The 18,957-nt window shown below is 41.3% G+C and overlaps 1 protein-coding gene across 3 annotated transcripts in view; it reads left to right on the top strand.

Annotated features, from left to right (window-relative positions):
• wdr25 (WD repeat domain 25) overlaps positions 1-8,338 on the top strand; it is a 68,514-nt gene extending 60,176 nt beyond the window's left edge. For all 3 annotated transcript variants that reach the window (XM_072270517.1, XM_072270536.1, XM_072270527.1), the window contains one exon: positions 5,513-8,338. In XM_072270517.1, coding sequence (XP_072126618.1) covers positions 5,513-5,734 — 222 coding nt within the window. In that variant the 3' untranslated portion in view covers positions 5,735-8,338. The remainder of the gene's footprint in view (positions 1-5,512) is intronic.
• Positions 8,339-18,957: the final 10,619 nt, after the last annotated feature.

Raw genomic sequence — 18,957 nt, forward strand, 5'->3', positions numbered from 1 at the left:
TAAGTAGAATGTGACATAGTAGAACCATGTAGAAATCCAGGGCGCATCTTCTATCTGGACAACCATACATGAAGGAAATATCTTAATATGTAGGACCTTATGTTTAGGTTTTGAGCAACAGTGGACTTTGCTGCTGTTCCTTGTGAGACTGGGTGCTTCATTCAAAGATGGTGCTGGTGAGACAAAGCAACACTTTACAGGCAGCAAATGAACTACTAACTATTCTATTAATTACACTTTTTCTGGAATGTGATCAATGCACTGCATGGCTGTGGCCTTCTGCCATCGGGCTTCTGGACTGGTTTCACACACCAGTGCTGACCTGGCTCAGGGACTGTGGCCTACAGTCATCGGGCTTCTGGACTGGTTTCACACACCTCAGTGATGACCTGGCTCAGGGGCTGTGGACTCACTTACGGGAACGCTGCAACTTATGTTCTATGTGTTATTTGTTTACTTTTCATTGTTTGCACAATTTATTTTTTTTCAAAGGTTCAAAAGTTACATTTTATTATCAAAGTATGCATGCAGAATAAAACTCTGAGAAAATAGCCATGAAATAGAGAAAAACTATAGATGTCGTGGAAAGAAAAGACATCAACCCCATCCCACCACAAGAAAAGAAAACATAAACCCCCTCCCTTGCAAAAAAAAACTAACATATCATCCACAAGGAAGCAACGGTGACAATAACATCAAATCCCCAACCCCCTCTCTCACACACATAAAAAACTAACAGATTGCCCACAAGGAGAAACAGCAAAAAGAACATCAAATCCCTCCCCCCACGCAAAAAACTAATGTATCCCCCACATGGAGAAATAGCAACAAGAACATCAAACCCCAAACCTCCAGACTGCCAATCTGCAACAAGAAAGAATGTGCGAAAACACAAGAAAACGTAGAACTGAAAGAGGCCGATATGAACTATAGTTAGTTTGAATTACAGTCCAATCCATAAATCCCAGAATTTCAATAACATCTCCGAAAGCAACTGCTCAAATCGAGCAGCGTTTCCTTTTTGCACATTGGGAGTTTGATGGTCTTTGTTGTGTAGGTTTTTAATGTGTTCTATTGTGTTTCTTTCTCTAGTGGCAGCCTATAAGACAAATTTCAAGATTGTGTGTATATATATACCTTGATAATGAATGTAATTTGAACTTTGCACATAAAGCGTTTTGGAGATGATCTTCTGGCAGCTCAAGAGGGATTGTGTGCAGAGATAAAAGTATTTAAATTTCAATCATGTAAGCTTCTTACCAGTTTGTTCCTTCCACATAGTTTTTACTTGCTAATGTTTGCTGACTTACTTATTAATGATGTGCATGGTACTGGCTTATAGCGGCTAGCTTTAATCTCTGTATGGGCAATTGCCAGATAAACCAAAATAAGAGCAAGCAGAAAATTCAAGAGGCCTATGAGGGAATTTGTTCTCTTATCAGTATTTTATTCTGATTGCTGATGAGGGAGAAGGTGCCCCTGGGGAGCAGTGCCAAAGTCAAGACCATAGCAGCACTGGTGGCTCAGCAATACGGAAAGAAAGCAACAGTAAAAAGGAATTCTATAAATGGAGGAGTGAACAGGCATTTCTGTGTATGCAAAGATGGTTTCAGGATAGTATGTTGTTTCTTTGGTGCTGGAATGAAATTCATTACTTAATGGCTGCAGTCAGTGTGAAAGGGGAGAGTGAATAACTACCTCATGTTGATAGCAACAGTAAAAGAGGCAAAGTTCTTCAAGCAGAATTTAGGGAGATAGGAAAGAGATTTAAAAGGAGTTCCACAATGGCACTTATCTCTGCAGCCCCTAGGGCAACAGTGAACCAGCCCAGCTTTAAAACAACATGTTAGTTTTGTGCAGCAATTGATTTTTATTTTGCAGATTATCAGTCTGAATTTAAATCCCAGAGCTGTCCTGGTGGCATTTGAACTCTTGGTCTCTGAGTTGTTAATCCAGGCCCTTTGTGTTGCCAAGTTTTAACCAATGTGCCATCTCTACATCCATGCTGTTGATTTGTTCTCTGACTGGAGGTGACCAATGGCTGACACTTAAAGTGTTACAAATGCTGTTTACTTACTCATTCCTAAGTGTTGTTTAGCTGTTGCAGCAGACATGGACTGTTTCATTACTGGATGTTTCATCACAGATAAATGTGAGGTTATCCAATGTGATACTAAAAACAAAAAGCTTATTATCTGAGCAGTGATTATTAGGAAACACAATATTTACAAAAGTCATCCATCCCACGCCTTATCTGGTCCTCTCTGACCACATTTCAATAATCTCAATCCTGGCATAATGACCACTGCTGAAAATGGAGAAAACAGTCATGAGGACCATCACTGTATGGCCTAATGAGGCAATCTCTATGCTTCAGGACTGTTTTGAACAGCCTAACTGGCAGACGTTCAAGGACGCTGCCACAAACGGAAAAGACACAGACCTCAAGGAGTATGCCTCATCTGTCACTGGTTGCATCTGTAAGTGTGCAGACAATGTTGGTACCTCAAGAACAGTCATCTCACAGTCCAATTTTTATGCGTGCTTCAAGGCATGGAACACAGTGCCAGCCACTAAAGCTACCTCCCTCCCAGGTGCGCAGCCACTATCTGTGGCAGCAGAAGCTGTGAGGAGGACTCTGCAGAGAGTCAACCTGTGTAAGGCGACTGGGCCAGACAACATCCCAGGCTGAGTTCTCAGGGAAGATACACAAAATACTGGAGGAACTCAGCAGGCCAGGCAGCATCTGTGGAAAAGAGTACAGTTGAGAATTTTCAGCAGGCCTGCTGAGTTCCTCCAGCATTTCTTGTGTGTTGCTTAGATTTCCAGCATCTGCAGATTTTCTCTTATTTCTGAGCACTGGGAGTATGCACACCAGCTCACTGACATCTTCAACACTCACTCATCCAGGCCGCTGTCCCCACATGCTTCAAATCAGCCACCATCATTCCTGTACCAAAGAACTCCACACCTTCAGGACTGAATGACTACTGTCCGGTGGCACTGACACCTATCATCTTGAAGTGCCTTGAACGGCTGGATATTGCATATGTCAACACTTCTCCCACACTGGACACTCTTCAACATCCTTATCGATAGAAATGCTCCATAGCATCTGTCATTCACTTGGCCCTGACACACCTAGAAAACAAGGACACTCGTGTCAGATTTCTCTTCAGCATTTAACACTATTGTCCCACAGATCTTGGTGAACAAACCCCTACTCCTCAGTCTAAATACACAACTCTGCAACTTGGTGTTGGACTTCCTAACCAACAGACCTCAGTAGATCTTGGATAGTCAAGATCCACAACAGCTCTTCCCTCCCATCATCCTCAACATGAGTGTCCCCCACAGCTGTGTACTGAGCACTCTACACTCTGCTCACACACACTTGCCAAACACCCGAGAATCACATTATTAAGTTTGCCGATGACACAACAGTGGTGGGACACATCACCAACAAGGATGAGATGGTCTACAGAAAGGAGGTGGAAGAGCTCAAGGTCTGATGCCTGGCAAATAATGTCTTCCTCAAAGTCATTAAGACAAAGGAGATGGTCATTGACTGCAGGAGAACTCACACCACTCACACTTCCCTTCACATCGGTGGCTCAGCAGTGAAAACTGCCAGCATTTTCAAACTCCTGGGAGTGCACATCTCACACAACCTCTCTTGGTCCCAGAACACATTCTACATAATCAGGAAAGCTCACCACTGCCTCTACTTTCTGGGGAACCTGAAGAGAGCTGGACTACGTACATCTATACTCACGACCTTCTACAAATGCACAGTAGAGAGCATCCTAATACACTGCGTCACTGCATGGTATGGAAGCTGCGCTGGCAGACAGGGAGGATCTACGACAGGTAGTCAGAATTGCCCAACGCATCACCAACACCAGCCTACCATGCCATGAAGGACATCTATACAGAAAGGTGCTGGATAAGGGCCAGTAACATCATGAAGGATCTCACCCACTCTGATAATGGCCTGTTTGTTCCTCTCCCTTCAGGGAGGAGGCTACATAGCATCTACGCTAGGACCATCAGATTAAAAAAAAAGTTACTTTCCCCAAGCAGTAAGGCTGATTAGTACCTCCACACCCCCAACACCACTACTTTATCATTTTCTGCTAGAATCAACTTGTGCACAAACTCTCCTGTGCCTAGCATCGCTTTATGGACATACAATCAATGTACAGTATATATATATAAGCTATCTTATGTGTTCTTATTTATTATGTATTTTTAAATTATTGTGTTCCTTATCTTATTGTTTTAGTGATGCATCAGATCTGGAGTAACAATTATTTTGTTCTCCGTTATACTCCTGTACCAGAAATTGACATTTCAGCAATCTTGAATCTTGATCTTGATCTTGATCTTAGGAAAAGGGGAGATGGAACAAGACCTGGGTGTCCTGGTATACTAGTACTGAAATTAAGAATTCAAATGCAACAACTAGTTAAGAAGGCAAAGTGTATTTCGTAAATGATTTTTAAAAATGATTTGAGTATAGGAACAAGGAATTCTTGCTACTTGTGTGTATGGCCTTTCTGAGACTCCATCTGGATTTCTATGTGCAGTTTTCATCATTTTAAGTGAGGAAGGTTGTTCTTGCCACAGGGAAATTGCAACAAAACATTAATAGATTAACAATGAGAAGTGCTAATGAAAGGTCTTCAGTTTAGAGCATTAATTCTTATCTCGTTCCATAGATGCTACCTGGCCTGCAGCAGCTTCTTAGACTTACTATGACTTAATAGACTGACTCCTGGAACAGCAGGAGTGATATCTGCAGTTAGACCAATGATCACCAGAGTATAGAAGAATGAGAGACTATTTCATAGAAATTTATAAATTTTTCACAGCACTAGATACAGAGATGATATTTCTGTTAGCTGATAGAGAGTTCATTAAAAGAGGTCATAGCCTCAGGATATGAGATATGCCATTTAGAACCATGATTTGGAGTAATTTCTCTACCTGGGGGCTGATGAAACTGTGGCAATCTTAATCACAGAAGACCATGGAGTCCAGGTCATTAAATATATTCATACAAGTGCTAGATATAATTTTATCCACAAAGGAATCAAAGGATATGGGAAATGATGAGAAAGGGTAAAATGGTCATTTGGATGTTGAAATAGGTATACAACTTTTCCTATTTTCTATTTTTTTTATTGACTGAAGACAGCTTAATAAATAGGATCCAATCATAATTCTTACCTTATGAAGAAAAGGATATTGATAAAGCATCTAAAATTGTCTGAGGATATAAAAAAGTTCAGCTTCTATTAGGTTTGACCTTTAAGGTTTTATCTTTCCGATCTGAATTGATGTTTGTCTGAGAAGACGATCTAGCATCCTAAATGTTTATACTATTTTGCTCAATGCTAAACTTGAGTAAAATTTTACAATTCGCTTCAAAATGTAGCTTTATTGTGAAAGGCTCTGCACTGAACATCATTTTAATTTGTAGTAAATAAATTTTCATAATATTTTGCAGGTGGAAGGTTATGCAGTGGGCTGCAAGTTTTCAAGCGATGGAACTCTAATAGCTTCAGGAAGTTCCGATGGGACATTATGTTTTTACAACTATCTGAATTCAAAACTGGTCCATACTCTGCCTGCCCACAAGCAAGCCTGCGTTGGTGTTTCATTTCACCCCGTGCACCCATCTATTATCGCATCTTCTGACTGGAGTGGAGAAATCAAATTGTGGCAGTGATGATCGGTTAAACAGCATAAGTGGGAGGTAAACCTGAGGTGTGAGTGAATAATATTGTTCATTATTCTGTCCTAGAATTGGGGAAAAATATCCTTTCCCAGCAAAGAAGTTAAATTAATTTTCATTAGTACATAGAGTATTGTGCTCATTGATTCTGTCATAGGCTTCATATTTTATAACTCATAATAAATAGAAATATGAAGTTTAAACTAGATTGAGTACCCAGATGCTAGTTTTGTAGTTCAATTGGGCTATGACAAAATCACAGATACAGGGACAATGTTTGATCCTGTTAAGTTATACATATGATTCAGTGAACCACTTATGAACCAACAGACCACAATTTTAGGCAATTTTACCTGCCCCATCACCTCCCTCTGGTGATTCTCCCCCTTCCCTTTCTTCCATGGTCTTCTGCCCTCTCCTATCAAATTACCCCTTCTCTAGCCCAGTATCTCTTTCACCCATCAACTTCCCAGCTCTTTACTTCACCCCTCCCCCCCCCCCCCCCCCCCCCCCCCGGTTTCGTATGTCACCTGCCCTGTTTTACGCCATAATAACATCCTCAGCTTCTCTGGATGTAGAGATTGAGTCAAGAACCAGAAAAGCCTGCTTTGCCTTTAGTCAGCTGAAAGATTGAGTTTGGTCAAAGAACATCAGGTGGGCCACCAAGTGCAAGGTATACAGGGCTGTTGTCATATCAACCTTATTATACGGATGTGAGACATGGTGCCCATATCAGAGACTCTTACGCCAGCTTGACCAACTGCAGCAGCGTCACCTGTGTTCTCTGATGAAGATCACCTGGCGAGACAAGGTCTCCAATACCGAGGTCCTCTCTCGAGCCAGAATGCCAGCAGTTTCAACCCTGGTGATATCAGCCCAACTGCACTGGGCAGAACATGTCAGAATACCTGATGGAAGACGGCCCAAGGACATCTCGTACAGCCAACTGTCCAGTGGTACCCAAAAACGAGGAGGCCATCGACCACGGTACAAGGATGTTCTTCACAGGAGCCTCAAGAAAGCTGACATTGCCCCATCAACATGGGAGGATCTGGCTCAAGATCCTCACAGTGGAGGGATGCCATCAGAAAAGGTGTGGACGCTGCTGAGAACAAGCTCAACGAGGCAACAGAGGAAAGGCACAGGAAGCGCCACAACAGAGCTTCTGCCCCTGCTGCCCCTCCAGGCCTCACCTGCCAAGTATGTGGCAAACAGTGCCTGTCAAGGATCAGCCTATACAGCCACTCCAGGATGCACATATTAAACCCCACTAACTGACTGAAAAGAACCATCATTATCCTATGGGATGGATAGCCAGAGAGAGAGGATGCCACCTACCACCTTGTACTTCTTCCTCCCCTCCCCCCACCAACTTAGTCTGACTCCTTTCCCTCTTTGTTCCAGTCCTGATGAAAGGTCTCAGCCTGAAACATAGACTGTTTCTTCTTTTCCATAGGCACTGCTTGGCCTGCTGATTTCCTCCAGCATTTTGTGTGGATTGCTTCAGATTTACAGCATCTGCAGATTTTCTCCTGTTTACAATTTTGGCACTTTTTTTTTGATTCACTGGTAGCAGCAGAAGCTGAAATAATTGTTTCACCAAGAATGATACAATATACACTTATAATCACACTGTGCAGTGTTACGTGCAATGTCATTAACATAAGATGTCAAATGGAATGGTGTTCCACTCATGAATGCCCCTTCTCATTATGTTACATGCCAATGCAGTCCACCTCCACATCAAAAGTATGCTATGGATTTCACTTTGGACGCTCATAAGCCGTTAATATAAATGAAGATAATTTTATGCTTCTCTGATTATGTTATTCAATAATGTTTGATGATTCAGACTGTGTTGATCAATCGATAAGGAGAACTATCGACTTGCTGGAGTCAGAAGTGGCTCAAGGCAGCAATATTTGTGATGAGATATATTTTATGAAGTCGATTAAAATTAATGTTGCCTGCCATCTTCAATAATTAAAAAATTTATAAAAGGAAATGTGTTACAAATTATTTTGTTTGAACAAGGAATTAAATTTGCTTCCTTCAGTCCTTCTCTACGTACTGATCAAATGAAGTCCAGCTGTGTCATTCATTTCTATTTAGATGAATAACTCTTGAATTTCCTGCTGTATATAGAAATTGTTCTGCATTATGTAGACATTTAGACATTATGTTAGAGTTAAATATCATAAATCATGGGATTAATTCAAAATCAGTATCAACTTCGTTCAAACATTTTAAAACAACATTGCTTGGAATCAGTAAAACTTTAGTACTGCCAGTATTTTAAACAATGATTTAGTATGATTTAGGAACTCCGTTGGGGTCATTTCTATTGGGATACAAGCAAATGTCAGGAATAGAGCAAGATGATTAGCAATCCAGAGAGTCAGCAGAGATTCAGTGGGTTAAGTTGCATTCTTCTGTGATGTAAAATTCTTGATGGTGTGCTTTTTCAAAAATCTGCTGAAATTGACTATCCTTAGGTTAAAAAGTGTAAAAGTTGCTTTAAATGTTCTTTCCGATTTTGGTTTATGTTTTCTGTGGGGAGGGAAAAAGTAAATGTTTGTGTTCTAATGAATAATAAAAAATAATTTTAAAATATACTTAATTCATAAAAATTCAATTTGTATATAATAAAATATTCAAGTTAACATTTGTATTGCAAATCATTTATATGCAATAACACTTTGACAGTTAGTGACCCAAATATCCAAATGGTTCAGCATCTGGCACACCAGTTGATATTTGTTGCACTCCCTTCCAAATCACCTGGATGCCAGTTCCTATGTTTCCTTCTAAATCTCCAAGATGCCAGTTACTGTGCCTTTCTCCCAGTATGTTAGAAACCCCTTTAAATTTACTGGGTTTCACTGGAAATAGAGACATACAAAATCTACAGCACAATACAGGCCCTTCGGCCCACAAAGTTGTGCCAAACATGTCCTTACCTTCGAAATTACTTGGGGTTACCCATAGCTCTCTATTTTTCTGAGCTCCATGTATCTATCCAGGAGTCTCTTAAAAGACCCTGTTGTATTGGCCTCCACCACCATCGCCGGCAGCCCTTTCCACTCACTCACCACTCTCTGTGTATATAAAAAAAAACTTACCCCTGACATCTCCTCTGTACCTTCTTCCAAGCACCTTAAAACTTTGCCCTCTCGTGCTAGCCATTTCAGCCCTGGAGAAAAGTCTCTGACCGTCCACACGATCAATGCCTTTCATCATCTTAAACACCTTTATCAGGTCACCTCATATCCTCCGTCGCTCCAAGGAAAAAAAGGTGGAGTTCACCCAACCTATTCATATAAGGCATGCTCCCCAATCCAGGCAATATCCTTGTAAATCTCCTCTGCACCCTTTCTAAGATTTCCACATCCATCCTATAGTGAGGTGACCAGAACTGAGCACAGTACTCCAAGTGGGTTCTGACCAGGATCCTATATAACTGCAACATTACCTCTCAGCTCTTAAACTCAATCACATGATTGATGAAGGCCAATACACCGTATGCTTTCTTAACCACAGAGTCAACCTACACAGTAGCTTTGATTGTCTTATGGACTCGGACCCCAAGATCCCTCTGATCCTCCACACTGCCAAGAGTCTTACCATTAATACTATATTCTATCGTCATTTTTGACCTACCAAAATGAACCACCTCACACTTATCTGGGTTGATTTCCATTTGCCACTTCTCAGCCCAGTTTTGTATCCTACCAATGTCCCGCTGTAACCTCTGACAACCCTCCACACTATCCACAACACCTTCAACCTTTGTGTCATCAGCAAATTTACTAACCCATCCCTCCACTTCCTCATCCACATCAGTTATAAAAATCACAAAGAGTAGGGGTCCCAGAACAAATCCCTGAGGCACACCTCTCATGACTGACCTCCATGCAGAATATGACCTGTCTACAACCACTCTTTGCCTCCTGTGGGCAAGCCAGTTCCTGATCCACAAAGCAATGACCCCTTGGATCCCATGCCTCCCTACTTTCTCAATTAGCCTTGCATGGGGTACCTTATCAAATGTCTTGCTAAAATCCATATACACTACATCTACTGCTCTACCTTCATCAATGTGTTTAGCCACATCCTCAAAAAATTCAATGAGGCTTCTAAGGCATAACCTGCCTTTTACAAAGCCATGCTGACTATTCCTAATCATATTATGCCTCCTCAAATGTTCATAAGTCTGCCTCTCAGGATCTTCTCCATCAACTTACCAACCACTGAAGTAAGACTCACTGGTTTATAACATCCACAACCCTCCAATCCTCTGGAACTTCTCCCGTCCCCATTGATGATGCAAAGATCATCGCCAGAGGCTCAGGAATCTCCTCCCTTGCCTCCCACTGTAGCCTGGGGTACATCTCGTCTGGTCCTGGTGACTTATCCAACTTGATGCTTTCCAAAGGCTCCAGCACATCTTCTTTCTTAATGTCTACAACCTCAAGCTTTTCAGTCCGCTGTAAGTCATCCCTACAATCGCCAAGATCCTTTTCCATAGTGAATACTGAAGCAAAGTTCTCGTTAAGTACCTCTGCTATCTCCTCCAGTTCCATACACACTTTACCACTGTCACACTTGATTGGTCTTATTCTCTCACATCTTATCCTCTTGCTGTTTCTATACTTGTAGAATGCCTTGGGGTTTTCCTTAATCCTGTCCACCAACGCCTTCTTGTGGCACCTTCTGGCTCTGCTCATTTCTTTCTTAAGCTCCTTCCTGCTAGCCTTATAATCTTCTAGCTCTCTATCATTACCTAGTTTTTTGAATCTTTCGTAAGCTCTTCTTTTCTTCTTGACTAGATTTACAACAGCCTTTGTACACCACGGTTCCTGTATCCTACCATCCTTTGTCTGTCTCATTGGAACGTACCTATGCAGAACTCCACGCAAATATCCCCTGAACATTTGCTATATTTCTTCTGTACATTTCCCTGAGAACATCTGTTCCCAATTTATGCTTCCAAGTTCTTGCGTGATAGCCTCGTATTTCCCCTTACTCCAATTAAATGCTTTCCTAACTTGTCTGTTCCTATTCCTCTCCAATGTTATGGTAAAGGAGATAGAATTGAGATCACTATCTCCAAAATGCTCTCCCACTGAGAGATCTGACACTTGACCAGGTTCATTTCCCAGTACCAGATCAAGTACAGCCTCTCCTCTTGTAGGCTTATCTACATATTGTGTCAAGAAACCTTCTTGAACACACCTGACAAACTCCACGCCATCTAAACCCCTCACTCTCGGGACATGCCAATTGATATTTGGGAAATTAAAATCTCCCACCACAACAACCCTGTTATTATTACACCTTTCCAGAATCTGTCTCCCTATCTGCTCCTCAATGTACCTGTTACTATTGGGTGGTCTATAAAAAACACCCAGTAGAGTTATTCACCCCTTCCTGTTCCTAACTTCCACCCATAGAGACTCTGTAGACAAACCCTCCATGTCTTCCTCCTTTTCTGCAGCCATGGCACTATCTCTGATCAACAGTGCCACGCCCCCACCTCTTTTGCATCCCTCCCTGTCCTTTCTGAAACATTTAAAGCCTGGCACTCAAAGTAATCACTCCTGCCCCTGAGCCATCCAAGTCTCTGTAATGACCACAACATCATAGCTCCAAGTACTGATCCACACTCGAAGCTCATCTGCTTTGTTCATGAAACTCCTCGCATTAAAATAGACACATCTCAAACCATCGGTCTGAGCGTGTCCCTTCTCTATCACCTGCCTATCCTCCCTCTTGCACTGTCTCCAAGCTTTCTCTATTTGTGAGCCAACCTCCCTTTCTCCCGTCTCTTCAGTTTGGTTCCCACCCCCCAACAATTCTAGTTTAGACTCTCCCCAATAGCCTTGGCAAACCTCCCTGCCAGGATATCGGTACCCCTGGGATTCAAGTGCAACCCATCCTTTTTGTACAGGTCACTCCTGCCCCAAAAGATGTCCCAGTGATCCAGAAATCTGAATCCCTGCTCCCTGCTCTAATCCCTCAGCCACGCATTTATCCTCCACCTCACTCTATTCCTATACTCATTGTCACATGACATGGGCAGTAATCCCGAGATGACTACCCTTGTGGTCCTGCTTTTCAACTTGCTTCCTATCTCCCTGTCATCTCCTTTCAGGACTTCCTCCCTTTTCCTGCCTATGTCGTTGATACCAATATGTACCACAATTTCTGGCTGTTCTCCTTCCCACTCAGGATATCGTGGACATGATCAGAAACATTCTGGACCCTGGCACCTGGGAGGCAAACTACCACCCATGCTTCTTTCCTTCATCCACAGAATCGCCTGTCTGACCCCCTAACTGTAGAGTCCCCTATCACTGCTGCCATCCTCTTCCTTTCCCTACCCTTCTGAGCCACAGTGCCAGACTCTGCCAGAGGCACAGCCGCTGTTGCTTCCCCCAGGTAAGCCGTCCCCCCCAACAGTACTCAAACAGGAGTACTTATTGTTAAAGGGTATAGCCACTGGGGTGCTCTCTAGTATCTGACTCCTGCCCTTCCCTGTCCTGACTGTTACCCACTTATCTGTCTCCCCAGGCCCTGGTGTGACTACCTGCCTATAACTCCCATTTATCACCTCCTCACTCTTCCTGACCAGACGAAGGTCATCGAGCTGCATCTCCAGTTCCCTAACACGGTCCCTAAGGAATGTCAGCTGGAAGCACCTGGTGCAGATGTGGCTGTCCGGGAGGCTGGGACTGTCCAGGACCTCCCACATCTGACACCAAGCACAGAACACCAGCCTCACAAACATTCTTCCTGTTTGTATTCTACACAGATAACCCTCCTTGCCTCGACCCGTTATCGCCGAAGCCCCGTTGAGCTAAAGCCTTTCTTCCTCTACTCCTGTTGCCTGCTCTATGAGGTGTCTCCTTTTAAACTCTTCTCGCTGTTCTACTGGCTGACGTCCACGCGCTCGCTCAGCCATGCCCCGATCAAACCGCTGAAGAAATTTTGTGCTATTACTATGTAACTGCTAAAAATAAAGTGTGTATGGGTATTAATAGGAATAGCATGCAATAGTCTGAAAGATCTCCTAGTCCGTCACCCGCAGAGGCTTGAGCATGCTAGATTATTGATGTTTTACTGTCCAAACCTTAAGCATAAAGTTCAGAATCAGAATCCAGTTTAATATCACCAGCATAGGTGGTGAAAGTTGTTAACTTTGTGGTACAATGCAATAAATGATTACAGAGAGAAAAAGAGAACCGTGAATTACAATAAATGTGTGTGTATATGTATAAAAAGTAGTTAAGTAAGGCAAAAAAGATTAAAAAATAAAAAAAAACAGCCATGAGTTCTTGTTCATGGATTCAATATCCATTCAGAAATCAGATGGCAGAGGGGAAGGAGCTGTTCCTGAATCGTTGAGTGTGTGCCTTCACACTTCTGTACCTCCTTCCTGATGGTAGCGATGAGAAGAAGGCATGTCCTGGGTGGTGGTGGTCCTTAGTGATGGATGCCACCTTACTGAGACACCACTCCTTGAAGGTGACCTGGATACTACGGAGGTTAGTGCCCATGATGAAGCTGGCTAATTTTACAACTCTCTGCATCTTACTTTGATACTGTGCAATAGCACCCCCCCCCCCAATCCACCCACCCACCCATACCAGACAGTGATGCAGCCAGTTAAAATGCTCTCCATGGTACCCCTGTAGCAATTTGTGTGTGTTTTTTGGTGAAATACAAAATCTCCTCAAGCTGCTAATGAAATACAGCCACTGTGTTGCCTTCTTTATAGCTGCGTCAATATGTTGGGTCCAGGTTAGGTCCTCAGAAATCATGACATCCAAGAACTTCAAATTGCTCACTCCTTCTAATTTTGATACTTCTATGAGGACTGATGTGTGTTCCCTGTCTTACCCTTCCTGAAGTCCACAGTCAGTTCTTTGGTCTTACTGAAGCTGAGTGCAAGGTTGTTGCTGCGATTCCACTCAACTAGCTGATATAACCTGCCCCTGTATGTCCTCTTGTCACCACCTGAGATTCTGCCAACAATGGTTGTATTGTCAGCAAATTTATAGATGGCATTTCTGTGGTTGACATACTTATAGTTTTTGGGGTTTTAACACATTTTGACTATTTTATGTGCATTGTCTTTAAACTGGCTCTCTTCCTTGCCTGGATTTGAAAATATGCCAGTTTTCACCACTTAGTGATGGACTACTCAAATAATTTTGGGCAGATCTTAGGGAGTCTTTCACTCAATATAGGTTTTCCAGCAGATATAATATTTTTCTCAGTCAATGGCCAGGGGAACAACCCATGCAGCACAGAATCCTGTTGGAAAAGTATGGACACCCCTGCATCTTTTTCCAGACTTTCCAGGTAACAAAGCATTCTGGAAAAGTGCATCATTAATGTGCTCTCAGGTATAACTGCTGTGTTGCCTTTAAGGCATTTATTTGACTTTGTTGGGTCTACGCTTTAAATGATTTGTTTGTGACTATTTTCTAGTTAAAGTTAAAGGTTGATAATTATGTTACAGTATAACGAAGGTAAACTCATTGCCTATGCTATATAGCGGTATGTGATGGTGTTACCTCCGGTTTCGCTGCGTCTTGTGTGTAACTCTGGTTCAGGAAGATATAAAGGTGGGTGCCATGTGTGCAGCATGATCGTGAAAAACTCCCTGTCTACCACAAAGGAACATTATAGAAGCAACACCATAAGTTCCTATGAAAGTATTTGAAGTAAAAATATTAATGTGGTTTCTGTTAAAGAAGCCGCGGTTCGGGTGGCGCGCGTGTCGGCTTTTCAATTTCAAACGCGGGGTGGGCTCAGGCTCGGCGGTGGTTTGACGGGACCCTCCTCGTTCCCTACTCGGGGCGGCTAGAGACACTTGCTAAAAGAAGAGAGCGTGCATGATCTCCAGAATGAAACAGACGCTGTATATGTTTGTATTTTTTTATCAACAGTTTTCACCATGCGATGTTAATGTGGAAGAGTGAACAGTAAATGGTTAACCTTACTACGACTCTGTCTTCATTGACTTCGGTTTAACTTGGTGTTTAGTCAGAGTTTCAACACACTGCACAAGAACACTACAACTGCCACTGTCGATTAATTTGGAAGAATGAAATTGCAAATGTCTGAAATTGGACTGAGACCATGAAAGAATTTAAGAACAGATGACTTGCGTTATAACTGTCTGGGGTAATGAAAGTTCACCCTCACAGAATTCACAAATCAATACCCAAAACTTTGAGATGCGGTATGAATATTGCTCTAATTTGTAGGGGAACAAAGTAAATAAATACAAAATTTATTTTCTTTTTAATTCTCACTACTTGACACATTCACAGATGATACGGATTCACCTTATGGAAAATCACGACATGGGTTATTTTCTAAAATGCAGCCCTCTTTCCTACCATAATGTGGGAGCAGCCTCTAATTTTTTGTGAAGAACTCATTGTTTAAAACCTAGATGTCACTACCGGGGAATGTAAACCTTCCAGCTTTCATTTTTATTTTAATTCAAGATTATGAGAATAGTCCATGTGAAAATATATTTTGATAAAGAATTATTAACTATTATGATAGTCAGTGTTGCCTGTATAAAATGTAATTTTTAAAAATTGCCAAGACACAGCCAAGGGCTTTTCTTCTATAGTGCTTTCCAGTATCCTTTTATTGAGTTTATATGGTTTATAATTCAAGTGGAGCACTGATTCATTTAACACATCATTCAACACTTGTGGAAAGTATCAGAGGTACATAGGCTTGGGTCAGGTATTTCAGACAACATTAAAAATCAAAATGCAATGACAAGAAATAAAATCTGGTAAATGTTCAGTGAAGTTATGTATCAAATTCAGGCCAGCCTTTTGAAAACTGTACTAATGTAAGCAAATTTCTAGTGATGGTGGTTCTTTTTGGTAGGTTTGCATGGAATTGCATAATGCATAACAAAAGATTCTTGGTTCTTAGACATAAAAGTCTTCTGGTGTATTTTTTTCTTAAGTGTATTTTTATTGTGTATAAAGCCTAATTTGGATAATTCATGAATTGCAAATAGAATACTTTTAATGAGCTATTGTTATTCATCTACAATTCGCTCTTTTGTTAACATTTAGATGGAACAGAATAATCAAAGTTTTATATTTAAATCAGAAATATTTTAAAACTGCATGTGGAAGGGACTGAAAAATAATCATTTGAGATCAGCTCATATTCAATCAGAAAATGTTTCTATTGCACTTTAGTAAAATGTATGTGGCATTCTTTATCTCAAGGAATACTGAAATGGAGACAAGGTAATTCAGAGTAAGTCACTGTGTAACAAAGCTATGAGGATGGATTTCTTCCTCACAAGGTTGTGACTCTTTGGAATTCATGACCAGGGGTAATAGTGGCTGCATGATTGAATAGATTCAAAGCTAAAGTGGACTTTTCTCTATCGAGTGTTTGAGGGTTATGGAGATTGAGACTAAAAATAGTGCTGAAGCTGTATTGAATTGTGGAGCAGCACAAGAGGGCAAATGGTCTAACACAGCTCATATTCCTTACATATGGGAACTGAAGGATCATTGTCACATATGAACCTTGGGCCAAATCCCCTCATCTGGCTGGTCCAGGTGAAGGTTTCTGACCACAATATTGACTGTTTATTTCTATCCATAGATGCTGCCTGACCAGTTGAGTTCCTCTAGTACCGTGTTCTTTATTTTATATAAGTACTGGCTTGTGTTTTGGACAAGCAGCATCTCAAAAGTTTCACATTTATCTCACATTTTCTGCTGAGATTAATCATAAATATTTTGTAAACCATAAGCAGCTACAATAGAATAAAGTATTACAGAACAATGTTTGGTGAGATAAATACCAAAAGGGTAAAACCAAAGAAAACTTTGAATGCTATTAGATGACCTTAGGAAATAAAATGCAGAAAAATAAGAGCATGAAACAGAGCACAGCTGACACTATGTGCTTTAAGTATATTAACAGCTGCAATTTTGACTCAAAGGTTTCTTAATTGATAACTTTCAATACATTTTTCTATTTTCCCACTGTATATAAGACATAATTCAGGTACAAGTTATTTTAACCCTGCAGTTCAAGAACAAAAGCATCTGATTTGGTCTAGTCTAATTAAAATCCATTGGGATTTCTTGTTAACATTTTTGTAAGAAGCAATATTCCATTCAAATAGTTTGAAGGTCTGCAACTTCATGTGCAATTTTCAATAGCACAGTATAGTTTTTGTGGGCATTTACATTTGTGCATTGTGTTCAACATTAATTTTGCATAGAATTTAAACTGTTAGTTGAGCAAGTTTCCATAAAGTTGTGCCTTTGTAAGGCTGTCCTTCCTATAAAGGCCATCCTTCTTGAAGGATTTCTCATTACTATTCGAAACCCCATTATCCAGGTGAACATTATGGACCACAAACAACGTAATGGGATGTCTGTATGAGGAATCTACTGGAATTACTGAGGCAACATCAATGTATTTTCTAATGTTACCAACATTTGCATTTTCAATACACATTTGATTTGTCTCCTTTCCGCTGGACAAAGATTCTGGGCCATTTTCAGTATCTTTTTGCTTAGACATGGAAAATGCATCTCGTTTCTGAACATTATTGCATTCGTTTTCTGAAATTGCTCTGAAATTTGAATTTGTAAAGTTATTCTGGTCAGGATCCTGTCCATCAAGAAAATTATCTTCTCTGGAAGTAGAAAACAACTGGTTTGCACGCGTGGGTGTTCTTCTCATCAGATTATTATCTGGTTGCTGCTCAGTAAAGCTACTGGATGAAATCATTCCAGGTGCCCTGTGTGAATAATGCATGTTGATTTTCCGACTTTGGCCCATTGTATTTTTTTCCGGTTCATGTGTATCCTTTTGATCACTGTGCAATTCTGAGGTCCTGTCCTGCTGAGTCATTATCCTCGAAAAGCACAGTGAATCATTAAAGTGTTTTGGGAGAGTTGCATAGGAGTGCTGAGTGCTATCACGTGTCATATCTTGGAGTTGTAGCTGCCCAGTGTGAACAGGGCTAGATTTGTTGTTTCTGTGTTCTCGTGAAGGGCTGCACTTTCTTTCATAAACATCATCTCTGCTGTTAAGACACTGAAGGTTGTGAGCAGGGTTCACAGTGGCTTGCGCAGTCCCTTTCTTCTTGTTTGTCCTGCTGCTGCTTAAGTAGTTAGTGAAAGTTGACACTGCATGGGAATAATTGGGAGGGGGCTCTCTTGTACTGAAGTCCTCTGCTTCCACAACGCTATCTGTAAAGCTCTGTGTTCGAAAAAATCCAAGATTTCTACCTTGCATATCTCTAACCTTACTTCTTCCTTTCCTTTGTTCTGCAGGGCAATAAAGAGCTGTATCACTACAGTACAAATTAGCCTTGAATTCAGAGCCTTGATCATGTTTGTCAGTATCCCTCATAAGTCTGTGTGTTTCCTGTCTTGAGGGTGAAACTGGTTTGGGGGACCCTGGCAAACAGATTGAGTCAGGGTTTTCTAATAAGTGAGTTTGCGTCTCAGACACAGGTGACTCACATACAGTTCCAATAAGGCCATGTTCGAAATTCTCCGTGTATTCTCCAAGACTTCCTTGAATTTCCGCTGGCACCTGTGCTTAATAAACAAGTAATTAAGCAATGACACAAACTGTAGTTACTTATAATGATAAATTCACTGATATAAGAGCAATTTATTAGCTTGCACTTAATTTCTTCCCCTCGAACCTCAGTGTAAGGAACAAAAAAAGCCACCCCCCCCCCACCTTCTTACTCTGACTTCTCATCTTTTTTCCAGACCTGAAGAAGAGTCTCAGCCTGAAGCGTTGACTGTCGACTCTTTTCCATAGTTGCTGCCTGGCCTGCTGAGTTCCTCCAGCATTGTGTATGTATTACTTTCATTTCCAGCATCTGCAAATTTTCTTTTGTTTGTAATACAATAAAATACAGTTTTCTATCAATTTAAGGAGACATTTGGAGATGTACATGATGGAACCATGGCATTAGCATGGGCAGAAGACTGGCTGACTAGCAGAAGTTCAAATATATTATCAAAGTACATATACTATCCTGAGAACAACAGGAATTCTGCAGATGCTGGAAATTCAAGCAACACACATAAAAGTTGCTGGTGAACGCAGCAGGCCAGGCAGCATCTCTAGGAAGAGGTGCAGTCAACGTTTCAGGCCGAGACCCTTCGTCAGGACTA

This window comes from Mobula birostris, chromosome 1 (assembly GCF_030028105.1).
Source record: "Mobula birostris isolate sMobBir1 chromosome 1, sMobBir1.hap1, whole genome shotgun sequence".
Taxonomy (NCBI): domain Eukaryota; kingdom Metazoa; phylum Chordata; class Chondrichthyes; order Myliobatiformes; family Myliobatidae; genus Mobula; species Mobula birostris.